The 20,311-nt window shown below is 37.1% G+C and overlaps 2 protein-coding genes and 1 long non-coding RNA gene across 4 annotated transcripts; 2 read left to right on the top strand and 1 right to left on the bottom strand.

Moving 5' to 3' along the window:
• Positions 1 to 856: 856 nt before the first annotated feature.
• Positions 857 to 3,972, top strand: LOC111782074 (adenylosuccinate synthetase, chloroplastic-like). 2 transcript variants are annotated; one of them, XM_023662855.1, is made up of 5 exons: positions 857 to 1,225; positions 1,628 to 2,320; positions 2,500 to 2,811; positions 3,109 to 3,323; positions 3,738 to 3,972. In XM_023662855.1, the coding sequence occupies exons 1-4, from the start codon at positions 923 to 925 to the stop codon at positions 3,277 to 3,279; spliced, it is 1,479 nt and encodes a 492-aa protein (XP_023518623.1). In that variant the 5' UTR covers positions 857 to 922; the 3' UTR covers positions 3,280 to 3,323; positions 3,738 to 3,972. The 2 variants fall into 2 exon arrangements, with proteins under 2 accessions (XP_023518623.1, XP_023518622.1); XM_023662854.1 differs by lacking the exon at positions 3,738 to 3,972 and having other exon boundaries at positions 3,109 to 3,560.
• Positions 3,973 to 14,874: 10,902 nt separating this feature from the next.
• On the bottom strand, positions 14,875 to 17,058 carry LOC111781794. The gene is made up of 4 exons (XR_002813014.1): positions 16,967 to 17,058; positions 16,759 to 16,895; positions 16,595 to 16,680; positions 14,875 to 15,942 (listed from the first exon to the last, which is right to left on the bottom strand). It is a non-coding gene; the product is annotated as an uncharacterized LOC111781794 (long non-coding RNA).
• On the top strand, positions 15,935 to 18,776 carry LOC111781792 (cytokinin dehydrogenase 1-like). Its single transcript, XM_023662493.1, has 5 exons — positions 15,935 to 17,164; positions 17,300 to 17,427; positions 17,502 to 17,762; positions 17,840 to 18,102; positions 18,190 to 18,776. The coding sequence occupies exons 1-5, from the start codon at positions 16,513 to 16,515 to the stop codon at positions 18,509 to 18,511; spliced, it is 1,626 nt and encodes a 541-aa protein (XP_023518261.1). The 5' UTR covers positions 15,935 to 16,512; the 3' UTR covers positions 18,512 to 18,776.
• Positions 18,777 to 20,311: the final 1,535 nt, after the last annotated feature.

A 20,311-nucleotide genomic window follows, 5' to 3' on the forward strand; every position in this document is an offset into this window, starting at 1 on the left:
GTTGCATCACATCTAGATTGGAAGCTTGGAAGCTCCACGCTTAGTTTGTTGAACGGGTGCCCGAGCAACTCCGACAACTTGAATAGAGTTCACAACCTAACTCAGCCTAACCCTCTATTNTTTTTTTTTTTTTTTTTTTTTTTTTTTTTTAATTTTAAAAAAATCAATTTATCTATCATGCATGTTACATTGATAACTTAAATCTCATGAAGCGTAAATATCGAACATTTATGAACATTTACAAGTTACAACAGGATTACAATGTTAAATATTCTTAATTTTTATAATAATCTTAATAGGAGGGTAGGGTAGGGTTGAGTTTTAACCTTATTTTTTGGTTGTTCGGGTTCACTCGACCAAAAAAACTGTCAACCGAAGAGCCAACACAAATTTTTCATTTTTTTCAAAAATTCGACCCAACTCAAATTGAAAAAATATAACTAAATCCAACCTTTATAGTTTCGGTTGGTTAGGTTCTCGAGTCCTTGAACATCCCTAAAACTTATTGAAGAACATGAACCATTTTACGAAGTATGTGTCCAGATAGCCCAAAGTCTCGATCGTTAGCTCTCGGTCTTCTGGTTAAAAAACAATGTTGATGAAGACGCGTGGGTGTACTATTACAAGAAAAAAATAATTTACGTTCACCCCGAGTATGGTTCCACGAAGACATAGACACAACATGAGAGCTTATTTTCAAAAAAAAATTAGTGAGAAAATGTCCACAATATAGTTGGAAGAAACTATGAACGATGAAAATGAGAGCTAAGTTAAGAATTTAATGTGAAAGTTAAGGATTTAAAGTGAAAATTAAGGAGTTTGAGTCCACGCGCCTTCCCCCTCTAATGCAACCTACTCGCCATTTCATACAAATTCTCCAAGTTGCTTCTCTAAACCCTCGTCAAACCCTCTCTTCTTCACCATGAACATCTCTTCCCTTGCTTTCGAGTCCACTTTTTTCCCCGCCACTAAATCGGCATCGCCGACATGCCGGAGACTCGTCTCCGGACGCCATCCAGCGCTCTTTGTTTGCTGCTCTGCTAACCCCGCGGCGGCGGTTAGTTCGTCTGTGAGTGTGCCGGAGTCGGCAAAGAAGGACGGACTGAAACGAATTGGGGAACTCAGTCAAGTTTCTGGAGTGCTGGGCTGCCAGTGGGGTGATGAAGGTAAAGGTAAACTCGTTGACATCCTGGCTCCGCACTTTGAAATTGTCGCTCGCTGTCAGGTACTCTCTAGATTTGATTGCTTTTATTTATTTTTTTTGTTTTCTTTTCTTTGGAGGGTTTTGGGGCTTAGATTTTTATCTTGTTTCTTTTGCTTCTGCTATTGCATTTGGATTTATTGATTGACTTGCTAGTTTCTATTGCCTGTCAACCTTGTTTTCTCCTGTTTCAAGTTTCAGCCTCTCTGTTTCTTTAGTTTGACCTTTTTGTCTCCATTTCTTAGCTTTCTTTTTGTTTTTAAAGCATATAAGCATCATCTTTAATCTTGTGTTGCTCTATTTGTAATGGTGACAGCAAAAGAGGGCTTTTGATTATAGATTGTCCAGCGTCCATTGTCGTGTTTTTATGTGATACCCTGATGTGAATGCTACTTTAGGTTTCTGAAAGATCAAACTGATTTGCAGGGTGGTGCTAATGCTGGGCACACAATATATAATGCAGAAGGGAAGAAGTTTGCTCTTCATCTCATCCCTTCTGGGATCCTTAATGAAAATACTACATGTGTTATTGGAAATGGAGTTGTGGTGCACGTGCCTGGTTTCTTTGAAGAAATTGATCGTTTAGAAGCAAGTGGAGTCTCGTGCAAGGGGAGGATCTTGGTTTCTGATCGGGCCCATCTGTTGTTTGATTTCCATCAGGAGGTGGATGGGCTAAGAGAAGCTGAGCTAGCCAAGTCTTTCATTGGAACAACCAGGAGAGGAATTGGACCTTGTTACTCTAGTAAAGTGATTAGGAATGGCGTTAGAGTGGGAGATTTGAGGCACTTGGACACCCTTCCTCAAACTATGGACCTTCTACTCTCGGACGCTGCTTCGAGATTCAAAGATTTTAACTATACCCCTGAAGTTTTGAAGGAAGAAGTTGAGAAGTATAAAAGATATGCTGAGAGATTGGAACCATTTATCACTGACACCGTGCATTTCATTAATGAAGCCATCTCTTCGAATAAGAAGATTTTGGTTGAAGGCGGTCAAGCAACTATGCTTGACATTGACTTTGGGACATATCCTTTTGTAACATCCTCTAGTCCTTCAGCGGGTGGAATTTGCACTGGTCTTGGGATTGCTCCAAAAGTTGTGGGTGATCTTATTGGAGTGGTGAGTTTTTCTACTAAACTTTTCACGACATTTTCGTATATTCTTAGTGTTTTTTTTTGTCTGCTTTAATGATATTCAAGTATCATTGATCTTATTCTTTGGTGTACTAACGAAAAGCATGAGTGACAGTTTATATATTGTATATGCACACCCATAAGGTTCTCTGTTGATCTTTGCAGGTGAAGGCATACACTACTAGAGTTGGTTCTGGCCCATTTCCTACAGAGATCTTAGGAAAAGGAGGTGACCTACTTAGGTCTGCTGGACATGAATTTGGTACCACAACTGGTCGTCCTCGTCGCTGTGGTTGGCTTGATATAGTTGCACTAAAGTACTGTTGTCAAATTAATGGCTTTTCTTCTCTGAATCTTACGAAGCTTGACGTTCTTTCGGAACTGCCTGAGATTCAACTGGGGGTTTCTTATCAGACACCAGATGGAACACCAGTCAAATCCTTTCCTGCTGATCTTAGTCTTCTTGAACAAATAAAGGCAAGCATTACGCATTACTTTTCTTATTTGTTCTCATTTTCCCTACATTTTTCACGTGTTCTTTCATTGTTGCCTCAGTAAAAACTGTTGGGAATGCTTCGGGTAATATGCTCTTTACTAAGATTTGCAAGATAAGACAATTCTTTGATGTTGTTTGTAGTTAGTATTCTTTGATGTTCCAATCATTTTCATGATAAATTAGGCATTCAAATTTTCTTAAATTGACGATCTTGAACACCTGATTCTAAAGTCCTAACAACATTAATTTAATTTTTCCCATTTGTCTCCTATGTGTAGGTGGAATATGAAACAATGCCTGGATGGATGTGTGACATCTCTTCAATAAGAGACTATTCTGACCTTCCTACGGCTGCACAAGAATATGTATCAAGGATTGAACAACTTGTTGGCATACCTGTCCATTACGTAGGTGTCGGTCCAGGCCGTGATGCACTGTTATATAAATGATTCAGCTTGTCGGTTGATCCTTGACGATGTCGTTGGAGCTCCAAGTAAGGTTTCAGCTTGCACTGGTAGAGGAAATTCAACAATTTAACATATGCATTTGAATGTGATATTTGTTGTTGAGGCTGTTGTAACATTTTCCATATGATTAGGAGAGGTTAATATAGGTGTTCCAAGGAAGGCTTTAATTAGCTTAGGAAATGGTATGGATTCAGATAGACCAACAAGAATAATTATTACCATAAGCTCGAAAATAACGAGTTCGAATCGATTTTTGGCCAAAACTTATGTTAAATTTATCTGAGTTGAAAATGAAGTGTTGAAATTTGATTTTGAAATTGATATTCTAGAAATCTAAACTAGCTACCCGAAAACATTTTTAGATAATTTATGGATCTTTTCTTATTTAGGTAGTTTGATATAAACTTGTGATTTGAAATGATGCTCTTTTCCTTGGGCAGTATATATATCATATGGAGGATCATGTTCTTATTCACGGATATAGTCCATAAGGCTTCTTATGAATTGGTGTGTAATGGAGAAGAAAGCGTGGGAGCTTTCTCATTGTTAGCTAAATTGGGCCGGAGATGAAGATTATATTCTGGTTTTTATCTTTGTCCAATTTCTCGACTTGCTCTATTTATAAAGATAAAACGTGACCCAATTTATAAACTCTTTTATAATTTTCTTTTCAAATTGCAATGACTTTGGCAAAATGCTTGAGAGAGATGGGGAATGCTTTTATAGGGATGCACAGAAAGCTTTCTTAAGACCGGATCATTATAGATTTGATACCAATCGTGACATTTGAGAAGTAAATCTATGACTTACCCATCTTAGTGAGTAGACAACTGTAGTAGAATGCTCGAAGCCATTTTAGATACGACAAGACAGCTCAAGAGGAGTAGAAAGTTGAGCGGATCTGCTTTCCAGTCAGTTGAAATCTGCCTTTTTACAAACTGATTAAATAGTGAGAGCGCCATAAGGAACGTACATTCTTAGATGTAATGTAGAGCGGTGATAGCACTAATTGAAGTAGGTGGTGATGTCCACTACAAATCCTTGCTTCATAGCATGTCATTGTTATACACAAGGCTTATCTTGGGTAGGTTTTGGGCCATCTTTATCTTCCAAACGACCGTCTTTTGCTGTCCTATCACTAAAACTCATGACACTTAAAATGGCTTCGAGTTGAATCAAATGGAAGAAAAGGAAAATTTTGAAAGCAATCATGTTTTAACAGTCCAAACCATTCAAAACCCTTTGAAGGCATGCCTTGTTTTCTCCCTCAAATCATTGTTTGTTTGTAGCCTATGGGTCGAGAATGTTTTGATCTTTGTATACTTATTTGAAAAATACGTAATTGTTACACTAATGTTTTGGAAAGATCAAAAATGTCACTTCCAAAGAACCAGTCTCGTGAAGTGACGGTTTTGATATACTTTTTCAAATGTAGCACGTCTCTTACGAGAGCTTTTTATTTTGTCTTAGAGCAATGATTTTTTTCGTGTTGTCAAAGAGTTTTAACCGTGAAAATAGATGGTCAATGCTGGATCGAAATCAGAATCATTCAAGAACAAAGTTGAAATCATTTTCTAATTATCTATTATATAAATTTTGGGTTAAGGGTTTTAATTGACAAAGAGTATAAATGGGTGGAAAGAAAAGCAATAAGCATATGAAATATTCCATGGCTAAATAGAAATATTTTTGTAGCCTTTCAATTATGTGTAGCTAGTACTACTATTTAAGCATATACCTATATTCATTACTTGTGCATGTCACATTCATGTGCAAAAAAAAAAAAAAAAAAAAAAAATTGACACACATGGATGTAGAACTTATGTTTAGGTCCAATTTGAAGGTTTTTTTTGAAGGATTTCACGATGATAATGTTTTGTGTTGAGAATTTGGAGATCTTGACATGTATCAGTTCAAGTCCACCGCTAGTAGATATTGTTTACTTTGACTCGTTACGTATCGTCGTCAATCTCAGGATTTGAAAATGCGTCTACTTGAGAAATGTTTTCCACTCCCTTATAAGAAATGTTTCGTTCCCCTCTCCAACTAATGTGGGATTTCACAATCCACTCTATTGGGAGCTTAGCGTCATTGTTTGCACGCTGCCTGATGCCTGGCTAACTGATGTGGGATCTCACATGACAAGATTGTTAACTAGTAAAGAAGGGTAAATAAATAAACTGTAACCACATATGAATGAGAGCGATCCTGTGAATAAGATGAAGTGAGAACAAAACATGTTAAACTACTCTTAAACGCAAGAAGTAAATAGCAAGAGATTGTCGGGAACATCAAGCGTCGAATATGGCGTTATATTATCTTATGCACACCCTACAAATTCTATATTACCATGAGTAGAGCAATTGAGATAGTGCATACTAGTTGTGCCTCACATTTGAAGAAAACTCTCAAAACGTCCTTTGATTCTCTACGAAGATACCTAAAACAACTAGGTGCTACTAGCTCGTTTATGTAATGTCAACCAAAACCCAGTTTTTTTTTTCTTCTTTTTGTTAGAGTTTAAGATCACCGCTAGTAGATATTATCTTCTTTATGCTTTCTCTTTCGTACTTTTTCTCAAAGTTTTTAAAACGCATATGTTTGAGAGAGGTTTCCACACCCTTATAAAGGAAGATTCGTTCTCCTCCCCAACCGATGTGGGATCTCACAATCTACCCCCTTAAGGTTCAGTGTCCTTACTGACACTCGTTCTATTCTCCAATCGATGTGGGACCCCTCAATCCACTCTCTTTGAGGCCCAGCGTCTTTGCTGGTACACTGTCTTGTGTCTACCTCTTTAGGGCCTAACTTTCTCACTGATAATATCGCCTGGTGTCTGACTCTAATACCAAAAAAGTAATGTGAAAAAGAAAGTAGAAAGGAGATATTGGGTGGGTGCCTAAAAGGGCCCTCTCTTCTGTTCATACACATTACATAGTTTTTGGTGTGCAATCTTGCTTTTGAGTAAGGGAAAGTTTTTGTGGCTTCCAAAGTCCTTTGCTTTTAGGTTCAAACAGAGTTTGAATATTAGGCCTTTAGGATCTATAAGTGATACCTAACCCAATCTATTGATAGCACATGCTTTCCATATTCAAACAGTGAATGGTGACTTATCAAACATCATGCACTAAACATTATATTCACCTTTTCTCAAAATTCCTAACATCATTACAAAATCCTATCAATATAACCCATCTAACCATACATCCTATACCCGTCACGACCCAATTTTTGAGATTTCGAATCACAAATTAGGACTAAAAAGAAATGACAAAAGTACGATAAAGTTTATTACAAAATGGGAACAGGGAACGAAATAAAAATTAACCCTAAAAGTACACAAAGTGACTAAAGGCCTGAGACGACCCCCTCTGTGATTGTGTAGATCCTGAATGCTCCCTACCTCGACCAGCCGTCAGCGATCACCTGAAAAAGAAAAGTAGAGTCATGAGTATAAAAACTTTCAATTACCTACTTGTATTCTCTGATCTCATCCTTATTCTAATAAGTTACCACAAGGTTTTCTCTAGGCTCTAAGATGTTCAGGTTTAGATTCTACAGCTATCGAGTTTTTGAAAAGGTCTCAAAGTTCCAAACAGTTCTCTTACTTATATAAACTATATAAGACGAACGCATAAAATTTAACGTGTTAAACGTGCATCCTCCCAAACATGGACCAGAAATATGAATGAGCTGAGTTGATGTTGTTTTTGAAGACCAAAAGAAAACAACATTTTAGTCGAAGCAAGAAAGATAGTGTTGAAGAAACGTCTCTTCTTGCTGGTTGCCTAGCTCGAACAAATATAAGAACGAGATGAGTAGACAACGCATGAAGGGTGGGTATACAAGCACTTAACGAAGAGGCTAAAAAGAAGTATGTAAAGGCTACCAAATAGCTTGTTTGAGTTGCTAGAGTAATGTGTGCATTTCTATTGGAATTTGGCATCTTATCGTTGTAGATACCTCAAACTAGGCCTCTTTTCTTTCTATACTTACGTTTGTTCAAGTGGGTTGTGAGAGAACACTCCAAACAATTCAATTTATTGACCAATCCATTTACTCATATGCTTTTGTAGACATGATATGAGTGCTTCAAACTCTCCCAACATGGTCAAACTTCATTTATGGATCTTCTACTCAAGATTTTGGTACAATCTTCATGTCGAGCATGTTTGAGAAGATCAATCCCTTCAACAAAACCGTGTTTGAAGAAGTTAGTTGGTCGAAGCTCATGCTAGCTTAAACTACGTCAATCGCCTCTTTGCTGGGAGGATTGAACTTGAAGCTTGTTGGGACACTTTGTTTCTGTGAGATCTCACATTGTTTTGAAAGAGGAACGAGTATCAGTGAGGATACTGGGTCCTGAAGAGGGGTGAATTGTGAGATTTTACATCGGTTGGAGAGGGGAACGAAACATTCTTTATAAGGGTGTGGAAACCTCTCACTAGCAGACGTATTTTAAAAACCTTGAAAGAATCTCGAGAGGAAAAGCCTAAAGAAACATATCTACGAGCGGTGGTCTTCATTGTTATTCGAAAGAAAATATTCCAATAATTAGAGTCAAGCATAGGCTTACCATAAGCTTAGATCTGAAATTCTAGCCTTTAAAAAGTCTTGTGTCTATACGTCATTGATTGGGAAACAAAAAAGACATTTATTGTGGTCGGCCTTGGCGTATGAGGTTAGGGTTAGCCTCAGCCTCTTTGGTAGTTTACATTGGACTTATGCGGCTTAGCTCCCACATAGCCCTCTAGGCAGCTTAAGTTCACGGTTAAACGTGTTGTCTTCTTTGAACTTTCTCTTAAGGTTTTAAAAACGCGTTTGTTTGGTAGAGATTTTCAAGTTTTTATATAGAATGATTTGTTCTCCTCTCCAACCGAGGTGGGATCTCACAATCCACTTCCTTCGGGGCCCAACGTCCTCGCTGATACTCATTTCCTTCTCCAATCGATGTGCGACCTCCCCAATCCACCCCCTTCAGGGCCTAGCATCCTTGCTGGCACACCACCTCGTGGCACACCGTCTCGTGTCCGCCTACTTCAGGCTCCCCTCCTTGTTGGTACATCACTCAATGTCTAGCTCTAGTACCATTTGTAACGGCCCAAACCCACCATTAACAGTTATTGTCCTCTTCAGGGTTTTCTTTTCAGGTTTCCCCTCAAAGTTTTTAAAACGCGTATGCTAGGGAGATTTTTTCACACCCTTATAAAAAATACTTCATTCTCCTCCCCAACCAATGTGAGATCTCATAGATACATACATATACATAATGTTGATGAAATCATGCTCGAGTACATTAATTTTAACCTTTGTAGAGTTTTTGTCGACTTCTTTCAGAAGTAGGTCAAAAGATGAATAGATCGGCTTGAAAACTGGGCTTTTTATCTCTTGTTTAGAAGCACGATTTCTTTCATGCTTCAACCCGTTTTACGTAGTGTTGAACTTTTTTATCTTATTTGATTGATTTTTCCGATCTCTTATAGTCGTGATTATGATCCAATTTCACTACTAGTAAATACATCATGTATTGATTCAAATTTTAACGCTCCAAAAGCTAAAATAGTCGCTTTCTTTTGTTGTTTAAATGTGTAAAATCTCCACTATGAAGGGTTCTTATGTGAAGAAAATCACATGATTGTTTAAATGTATTAAGTCTCCACTATGAAGGGTTCTTGTGGGCAGAAAATCTTGATCCACAATCACATGAGTGGAGGCTTAGGTGCCATAGCTACCATATGCCTTTTACTTCACTTTTCTCATGAAATCTTCTAAGCTTATGAAAATGAAACTTTCTTTTAACAAAAATATATAATTTTGGGTGAAGTCGAGCTCGGATTAACCAACCAGAACGCGCCATGTGGTGCACAATGAGCGCAACAATTGCTCCCCCGGCACCTGGCTATTCTCGCGTGGGTGGTTCCTCCTCCACGTGTGAGAGATATTTTCTGACCTGTTCGACCTCCGTTTGATTGTTTTTTCACTCCAATTTTGACACTAACCCTAATTGGCTTGAATTAGGACCTACTAGAGAAATTTTAGAAATTTTGGAGCTTCAACACGTTGAAAAGCAATCTCGAGAAGGTACGTGTCATTTAAGTAAGTTGCCACACTGACTTTAGTCAAGTAATACCTATAGGAATCGCTAGAAGGTGATAGCATGCGAGAATTTCTTAACTTAGGCGATTAGAAAATGCATGTTAAGGATTTTGGAAGTGGATGACCATGTGTTGTATGTATGTTGTGAAAAATGACCGTTATGCCCTCGATTGAGATTTTCGTTAAACATGCTATTTTATGTTTTAATGCAAAGCTAGAAATAGAATATGCATGACTAAAATATGAGTTGGGTAATACGGATGAGCAAGCTATGTAAAACGTAAAAATTACCAAAAATCAAGTGGTAGAGACATGCTCAGGAGGTGACACGTGTCATAGAGGAGAAAATCCAAAGAAGTCCTTATGCTCAGTGGGACACGAACTGCATGCACAAAGGGGTCGTAAATAGTGTGATTGGTATCACTAGAGCCTCCACTTCCTATTTCTCCAATACACCATTAGCTTAATCAGTGATCTAGGTTGAACCCAATAATGCCCTTGTCGAGCAGTAGGTATACAGGAGCAGTACCATCGAGCTTGACCTAGATCAGAACAAGGCCTCTACATTATAAACTCGTTGTGGAATATCATACAAGTAGACTCCATTGTGGAAGGATCGCCCCTTAACCTTACACAGAGATGTTTAGAGAGATGCATTATACTTTCCTATGATATAGGATGAGACTGTGCATCTACCCAAGATACCGGTCTTTCGCTACTCGGGCAAAATATGTAGATGAATAATAAAAAGATGAATTATTGATGGATAGAATTGGACTATTTTTTCCACATTAAAAGATGAATAAAAGGGGTGTTGGGATTCACAAAAAAGAGGGTGAAAGACAAAGGGACATGATAAGAGTGGAATGTAAGTATGAGGGGAAACATGATAAAAGTAATGTTTTTTTTTTTCACTTTAATCTTGTGTTCTTCTACTCTCGTAGATGTTTTTTTTTAAACCCTCTTTTACAACCATTGTCTTTTTCTCCTCAACATGATGATGACGAGGACTCCAACGAGGATGATGTGGCAATGTTCCACGATGACATCAGTAGTCCTCGAAATGCTATTATATTCAACTAGGTAAAAACTTGTCTATATTGAACTCAAATCATAAACGTTGGATTAGGTTAGATTTTTTTTCAGCTGGGGTTGGGTCGAATTTTTGGAATACTGAAAAATTCGGTCAGTTTGCATGTTTACATTTCTTTCGTTAAGTCAACTCAACCAACCCGAAATTAGGGTTATATCCTAACTCTACTCTATCCTACTTTTAAAGTTATTACGAATATTAAGAATATTTGATATTTGTAACCAATGTTAGTGATGCACTGTTACTTGTGAATACTTGACAACCCAACCTAACCTAATTCGACCTGGGTTGAGAACTCTATTCGAGTTGCTCGATGCACCAACTCAACCAATCTTAAATTTCAAATTGATCGAAAAGATTTCTCAAACAACCCAATCTGATCGGTAAATTTCAAATTTTATCATTAGTTACAAGAACTAAAGTTTATAAAAGTTTGTGTAAATCAAGTTTTTTTTTTTTTTAATAACACAAAATGTTTAGATTCCTTCGGGATAGGGCAATATTATATATGAGTTAACATCTTTTTGGTCTGATGTCTTTTGACCTAACATGTTCTTCTTTTGGAATGCATGTTGGTCTCCCATTGAAGTGATTTGGTTCATATTTTTATGTCTTTTCTTGTGGGGTTTGTAGGTTAAAAGTCACGTGTTTAGAGATATGAAAGATTATAAGCTTCTTTTCATCGTGTTTTCGTTTTGAAATGCACTTCAACATCACGAGTTTACGTTTTGAAAACAACAAGGACCATAAAGAATAAAGTACAAAACGAATCAGACTAAATCACGACATGAGTTTAGATTGGTGCAAGTAAAGAGCCAACTAGACTCTTCGAGTAAATTTCTACTAAAAAACTAGAAACTAGTTAATAGAGTCTTTTCGTCGTGTTTCATCTTTCGTGTCAGCAAGTTCATAGTAGACTTGTTCATTGAAGTAGGGGCTGATGCAAAAGTATTTAGTAAATAGTTTATACCTAGTGAGACATCAGATATAAGACAAAGCAAAAATCATGTCGTTTATAGGTATCCTAACATGCTTATCGAAAGTTAATAATAGGAGCATCATCCTCGACATACGTGAACAAGTAAAATAAAATAAGACTTACCCAACACAAGAATTTTTGCATCATGCATGCCCGTAACACATGAATTTTGCACCGATCAACTTCACTTAACATCATGTTTAGACCTAACCAAAGCTGTCCAAGACCTTTCGAGATATATAGACTCGTGACCAATGTTACCAAGGTCTTAACACTTCTCTACGAAGCTCGTCGTTTGACCTTGACCATTTAAACCCTAGGCCTTGAACAGTGCATTGCCTCTTGACTATTTGTACCCAAGATGCATCGATGATTTTGCAATGCATGTCGGCGTGGTTGGGTCCATAACCCACAGATCCTAGAAATGAAACCTAGCTCTGAAACCATTTATAATAGCTCAAGTCCACCGCTAGTAGATATTGTCCTCTTTAGGCATTCTCTTCGGGCTTTCCCTCAAGATTTTTAAAACACGTCTACTAGGGAAAGGTTTCCACACCCTCATAAGGAATGTTTCGTTCCCTTCTCCAACCAATGTGGGATCTCTCATAGGTAGTCCAAATTGGTCGAGTTATCATATCATATGAACACGCCTATTCAACCGAAGAACATTCATTCATTCAAGAACTTTATCATCGACCAAAGTGAGGCAAAACTGCAATATATTAGGGATTGTACACGTGATTAACTCAAAATTTCAGGTTAGTCAGGTTAGTGACCTAAGCAACTCCATAGAGTTCACAACCAACTCAATCCTCTACTTTCAGGTTGGATTAGATTATCAAGTTATTTGGTTCCTTTTTAATGATTTAGAAAATTATATTTATTTACGATACATGTTACATTAATAGCTAAAATCTTAAGAATCTCGAATATTACAGATTCAATAGTCACAACGCATCGTCGATACAAACGTCAAATATTCTTTCATCATAATTTTTAAAGTAGGATAGGGTTGGGTTGGTTTGGGTTTAACCCTATTTCCAGGTTGGTCGAGTTGACCCGACTAAAAATCTTATAAACTTCAAATATCAAACATTCATTAGTCACAGTGCATTGTTAATATAAACATCAAATATTCTTAATCTTCAAAGTAGGGTAGAGTTGGGTTTAACCCTATTTTCGAGTTGGTCGGGTGATCCAACCAAAAAGAATTCAGCCCATCCAAATGGAAAAAAATCTAACCCAACCCAACCTTTATAGCTCGGGTTAGACAGTCTGAGTTGGTCGGATTCCCAAATCATATGAACACTCCTTTATGGAAGGATATTATGATTGGTGGGTTGTGAATGAGCCATGTGGAAGATTATGTATTATCTAAAACATTGCCAAGGCCCTTTTGATTATTATATTGTTGCCTTTGTTTGTATTAAGTATATTACTTCTTGTTTTCAAACAATGAGTCATTTTGTTCGTCTCTTCATGCCATCCCACTTTTGTTATTTCAAATGTTTTTGATGATGCCACTTCTCGTCTTTTATCGTTCTATTGTCGTTCTTCTTCTCGTCGATAAATATCTCTCAGTTTCGATCATCTCTTTCGCTCTTCACTTATGAATTTCTCTCTCGCAAAACCCTGTTGCTCGATCATCTCTTTTAGTTTGTTCCTGTACCTAACTACAAGCAATTTGAATTATACAATAACATCTTACTCGAGTCATCAAATGTATAAAATTAATAAAAATATTGCTATACGAGGTAATATCTTAAAAACGATACAAACCCATAATTATTATCAAACAAAACCTAAACTTAGGGGTGTATAACCAACAAAATATTAGAGGTGTGGGTTGCGTGCAACCGAAATAGAGTTTACATCAGTTACAAACATACCTGAGTTGACCAAACCAACACAACGACAACCCACAAACAGAATAAAAAAATTTTATTTTAAAAAATTCAACCCAACCCAAACCGAAAAAAAATTCAACCCAACTCGACTTTTATGGTTTTAGATGTATAGTCCAAATTCATCATATCATCGAATCATATGAACATTTCTACACAATATTCTTTCTCGGAAATGTTTTAGGTTAAAGAATGAAGAGAGTATCGTAAAAACTATCGAAGCATCAATAATATTCTTTTTAGGGTTTGAAATTTTGAAAGTAGATTGTGTTATTGATGCCAATATTTGAGACAACAAAGTGAGTTAATAAGATAATTCTCTAAAAAAAAACATATGACATTCAAAGGGATGCTCATAAGGTCTCCCAATAAAGAAAAGGTAAGTGTTTAATAATATCCAAAATAGAAGGTTATGGGGCACATAATGCAACCCATTCTTATTATAACAACATTTTATACCTTTTTTTTTTTAGTGTTTCTTCCACTTTCTCTTCACAATTTTGTGTTCAATAAATATATTATCTCAAACTTCTTATATCCTTTCTCCACAAAGTACACACAAACAGGCCCCTACTTGCTAACACCAAACACCCAAATATTCTTGGGTATATAGGACTGCCTTCACATGTGTATGCACCAAATATTCTTCCCTACCTTTCTTTTTTCGGATCAAAAGTTTCGTTCATTGAATTTTAGATGAGCTACTATTCATGCTTGTCAAAATCGATCATCAAAGACTGTTACGTTGTACCTTCGATCTCTTTTTGAAGTAGTACTGGATATTTCATAGTTTTGAGCATGATCACGAGACTTTTAACGGTCTAGTTCTTCATTCTTTTGATGATTGATAACCGCTGCAAATGTTATCCTATCCAAACTGGAGTGATTCTTAGTGCATAATAGCTACTTTTCTAAAGAACTCCCAAACAGTTTAAATATACTCTCTACCCTTGTTTTGAGATGATGAGTTTGAAAGAGAAGTGTACTAACACTGAGATGATGAGTTTGAAAGAGAAGTGTACTAACACGTGAAGGTGAAGGTTAAAAACTGCTCAAGTTAACTGTTACTAGATATTGTCCTCTTTGAATTTTTCCTTATGGGACTTCCCTCAAGGTTTTAAAATCCGTCTACTATGGAGAGGGTCTAGCCCCGTCCGGTAACCTGGCTCTAATACCATTTGTAATAGCATAAGTCTACTGCTAGCAGATATTGTTTGCTTTGACTCGTTACGTATCATCATCAGCCTCACAGTTTCAAAACACGTCTGCTAGGGAGAGGTTTCCACACCCTTATAAAGAATGCTTCGTTCTCTAGGTTACAAGGATGTGAAAACCTCTCCCTAACAGACACGTTTTAAAACCGTGAAGCTGATAACGATACATAACGGACCAAAACGAACAATATCTCCTAACGGTCGTTCTCTCTTCAACAACTCAACCACTCTCATGGGCCAGTCTTCAACTTTCAAACAAAGGAATAATAATAATAACAAAGAGAATATTGGGGCAAGTGATACTGAAATTAGAATCAATGCTATCCAATCAAACAATGGAATCAATTTTATAATCCTGATATTAACATACCCTCAACATTCTTTATCTAAGCCTCCTCCTCCTCCTCCTCCTCCTCCTCTTTTCAATCCCTTCCTTTTCTTGGGCCACTACCCTCCTTATGCAGATCACATGTCTATGGCCCCACCCCTTCCCAATCTTCTCTCTCTCTCTCTCTCTCACTCTTACCCTCCATTAGAAGTTTGATGATGAAGCCACATACCTTTTAAGTCCACAAAAAAGCAAAGGAATTATCACATGCAGTAAATTGAGCTTTCTTTGCTGCTGCTGCTCTGCACTCATTCCATCTACATATATCTTTCATCTTTCCTTTTCAGACACTTCTTCTTCAGCACCTAGAAAGGAAAAAAAACAACTTTTAGTCCCTGAATCAAAGAGAAACATACATCAAAATCTAGATGCAGTTCAATGCAATTGAGAGAATAACAAAATATTGACCATCACTGTTTGAACAGCCTTTTGAAATTTATAATCAAGAACACAGTGAATGAAGAGATTTAAGAACAGACGTACAAGAATCGACGGTTTCTACGTTCGATTTTTATTTCCCCTTTGAAATATGTTTATTTGTCTACCTTCAACATAGCTATCATGCTTATTCTATTTACTTTTTCTAAGAACTACTAATGAGCTAGTTCACGTGCATATGTATTGAGTCTTTGACCTTACAAGGATCGGCTCGAGAGCCCCTTACGATGGTTTCGACCAAAATTTGTAGTAAGTAATCTAGATTGTGCTTACCCTTTTAAGCTTTTGATGGTTTGATCTCATATCTATACCATAACGATAAAAATCGACAAACGAACATATACAAAGCTAAATATGAACAAGAAATTCATGAAAATTATATAGAAAGAACTATATAGCTCGTTGGTAAGAGCTGTCAAAGCACAATCTATACTCTTATGAAGAAAAAATGAAGTGGGTCCAAGATATCTGACTCCTCAGACACTCAGCTTGAAGAAGCATGAAACAGAGTAGGGGCCAGCCCGCCATTCACTCTGCAATAGAGAAATTGAATTCAAACTGTACCATATATGAACAGCAGACAAAAAGTGAAAATTCAGCCAATTACAGTGGTTTTGCAGCCGCATTCAGTGTGTAAAGAAGACAAACAGTGAATTTTGACAAGATTGGAATAAGGAGAAACATAAATTCTTTGCTTCATGCAGTAAACAACACCACTCTGCACCTTCCTCAATTAATGGTCAAGGTGATTTTTGTTTTCTTTCACTAAAATTTGGTTGAGAACTGTTCTTCAGAAAGTGTCAATCGAGAAAAGGAAAAGGAAAAGGAAATATTTATGTTTTTGCTTTTGCTTTTGGGCAGTTTTTTTATCTCCTCTGTTTTTTTTTTCTAACCTCAAAAAGGTGAACCAAAAGAACTACTGGTAGCTAGCTCGCCCAATGCCACCAACTATATGTTTGACTATGCCGCCCGAGAACTTCTTTAAATTCTCTTTCATTCCACTTCATTCCTTAGGCTTTTCTGCACCTCTCCTTTTGCTCTCTCTCTCTCTCTCTCTCTCTCTTATTCTTTCTATCACTCTTTCTTTCTCTCCTTAAGGAAAGATGGGGTCGCCACCTTCTGGCTTCATCAAACAAAGCATTATTTTCCTCAAGTTATACATAATTCTATACATCAGTTGCATACCTGACAGCACCAACCACCTTTTTGCAGCCCCAACAATTCCTCCTCATTTTGGTTCCTCTGATATATCCTCTTATGAACTGCAAACACTGGAATTGGATGGATACCTCAGCTTTGACAATAATCATAAAGCAGCAACAGATTTTGGAAACAGATACAATTTATACCCATTAGCTGTTCTACATCCAAAATCCGTGTCCGATATTTCGAACACGATAAACCATATTTTCAGTATGGGATATGCGTCCGACTTGACGGTTGCAGCTAGAGGCCATGGACATTCCATCCAAGGTCAAGCTCAAGCCTATAATGGTGTAGTTATCAATATGGAATCATTTCAGGGGCTAGAAATGAAAATAAATGCAGGGGAATTACCTTATGTGGACGTTTCAGCTGGAGAGCTGTGGATAAATATCCTGCATGAAACTCTTAAACAAGGGCTGGCACCAAAATCCTGGACAGATTACCTGCATCTTACTGTTGGAGGCACCTTGTCAAATGCTGGCATTAGTGGACAGGCCTTCCGGCATGGACCCCAAATCAGCAACGTTTATCAGCTCGAAGTTGTCACAGGTAACTTTCATGTAACATCGCTAGTCATTTCACAAAGAAGCAACTATTTCTTTCCTGGTAATGTTCTAGTTTTTTCAACTCATTGATCTTAATAAAATGTTTTAAGAGTATTTGCTTCAACTAAACGCATTGCAGGAAAAGGGGAGGTGGTTGCCTGTTCAGAGAATCAAAATGCAGACCTTTTCCATGCTGTTCTTGGCGGGCTTGGACAGTTTGGCATCATAACAAGGGCAAGGATTTCTTTGGAAAAGGCACCAAAAATGGTAAGCCCATATTCCATCCATTTCATTAAAGCGAGGTACATAAATTATGAAACACAATCCATCACTTTTGACAGGTAAAATGGATAAGAGTACTTTACTCAGACTTCTCCAAATTTACAAGAGACCAAGAACATCTAATATCATCCAATGATCAATTTGATTATATTGAAGGATTTGTATTTATTAATAGAACTGGTCTCCTCAATAACTGGAGATCTTCTTTTAATCCCCAAGAACCACTGCAAGCCAGCAAATTCAATTCAGATGGAAAAGTTTTCTACTGCTTGGAAATAGCGAAGTACTTCAACCCAGATGAACTTGAATTTATAAACAAGGTGAGGAGTTTTTCCATCTAAAAACAAAAACAGCCCCATAAAACACTGCTTGCTAACTTATTTTTCTTCTAATGCAGAAAGTTGAAAGCTTATTGACAGGATTGAGCTATATTCCATCCACCCTCTTCACATCAGAAGTTACTTACCTGGCTTTCCTGGACCGTGTCCACGTCTCCGAAAACAAGCTACGAGCTAAAGGCTTATGGGAAATTCCTCATCCATGGCTAAATCTACTGATCCCTAGAACCCAAATACACGATTTTGCTCAAGAGGTCTTTGGTAACATCCTCAAGGATACTAGCAATGGCCCCATCATAATCTATCCAGTTAACAAATCCAAGTAATTGCCTCATAACTTATTCATATATGAAAACTTTCTTTTTATCATGTTCTCAGTCTCATTCTTCATTACTTTTCATTGGTTCAGATGGAACAACAAAACATCATTGGTCACTCCAGAAGAGGAAGTGTTCTACTTAGTGGCTTTCTTATCTTCTGCAGTTCCATCTTCCATAGGAACAGATGGGTTAGAACACATTTTAGCACAAAATCAAAGAATTTTGGATTACTGTATTGAGTACCTCCCTGGTGTCAAGCAATACCTCCCCCACTACAGCTCCCAAGAAGAATGGAGAGCTCACTTTGGCCCTAAGTGGCAGACTGTCTTGAAGAGGAAATCTAAGTATGATCCTTCGGCAATTCTTGCTCCTGGCCAGAGGATATTCCAAAAGGGGATTTCCTTCTTATGACAGTTCTATCTGAATAAGCAACTCATAACAAGTTCCTTGAAAAACTGTAAATTAATGAGAAACCACATTATGTTGCTAGGGATCTCATCAATTATCAGAAAAATAGAACAAACAAACACCCAAATATAATGTGGAATCAGAAACTTTAAGCCAATGCCCTGTTGCTTGTCCCCAATAATATAAATGGGACAGTCCTGTTCTACCCATTTCTTATGCATTCATCTGTATATATACATATGCAATGAAGCTGATTTTCTTAAAAAAAGAAAGCCATCCCTCTATAATCTAGTTTTCATCTGCATATTTAGGATTTTTTGATATGCAAGCATGGGACCAAGCCTTCTAGTTCTTCAAATTCTGGAGATATTAAAGATTTGAACACACAACCTCCGACTATATCATCCCTAACAATCGTATTCCGATCTATGCAAATTATATTGACAAAGCTATAAATTCTCACATACGAAACACAGCCATACTTCATTCAAAGCATTTGAAATTCATTCCCAACAATCTCTTCTTATTCTCAACTTTCCCGTTTTGATACAGGAAAATCAAAACGACCCATGAGAGAATACCGATCGCCCTAGATTGCAAATGAAGAGTAGTCGATTGTAAAGAAAGAAAATGGAAAGATAACAGTAAGCTCATAAGATGGGCTGATCCAATATGATCCAACTCTGGCGAAAATGAAGCCCGGTTGTACAAATTTTTCAATGGAAATGTTCAGAGCACAGGATGATGGAAGAACAAAATTGGGTAACATTTTGATCTTCGAATAGAATTCGCTTGCATACCCACAAAAAGATTTGATTGAACATGAGAGAAACTAAGTGGAGATTATTCGTTGTTGGTAAAGATTAAAATTCAATGCATAGACCGGACCCTGAGATGGGAGGAGAATATTAGGGTACCTTCGGTGAAGCCTTGGAGTGATTAGACTCGTCATGTTAATTTTGGTGGTCAAAGAAGTCTAATCATCTTAATTTTGGTGGTCAAAGAAGTCTAATCATCTTAATTTTGGTGGTCAAAGGTAGTAATGATGCAAAGAGTTAGTGGGTATATGTTGGAAGTCATTTTTACTTTATTTAGTCTCAACTCCTATTTTCTTTTTCTCCTCTTCTTTAGCTTAGCCTTCTCCCATCTAGATTTAGAGATGATCATGGGGACAGATCGGGGTTGGAGACGGGATGAGAAGCTCATCTTTGTCCTTATCTTCTATTTCAATTTGACCATGGAGCAGGTCAAGGTCGGAGATGGGATGGGATGAGAAGCTCATCTTTGTCCTTACCTTCTATTTCAATTTGACCATGGAGCAGGTCGAAGTCGGAGATGGAACGAGAAGTTCATATTTGTTGGGAAGCTCATCTTTGTCCTGGCCTCCTATTTTAATTTGACGGGAAGTTAACCTTATTTCAATATTCAATTTTATAAATTTTTTTATTTATTTTCATAGGATGAAGTTAACTATAAAAGAATAAAATAAAAACTCATTTTTAATATATATTTTTTAAAATCTATTCACTAAAAAAAACTCTTTAATTATAATTTCTATTTCTCAATAGTTTCTATAAAATAAAACTATAAAACATCCTAATAAATTTAATAATATTTCAAACATTTCAAAAGCATAATCATTGTGGCAGTAATCTAAGAGTTGTAAACATTTCACAGATATAGGACGGACTGTGGGGGAAGGTTGAGAAAACAAAGGAAATAAACTTACACGTCAGGCTCGTTCGTTTCCATTATAACCGTTCCTGTCTTTGAATCAAGCTTTGCATCAAGCTTTGACGTGCG

This window comes from Cucurbita pepo, chromosome LG19 (assembly GCF_002806865.2).
Source record: "Cucurbita pepo subsp. pepo cultivar mu-cu-16 chromosome LG19, ASM280686v2, whole genome shotgun sequence".
NCBI lineage: Eukaryota > Viridiplantae > Streptophyta > Magnoliopsida > Cucurbitales > Cucurbitaceae > Cucurbita > Cucurbita pepo.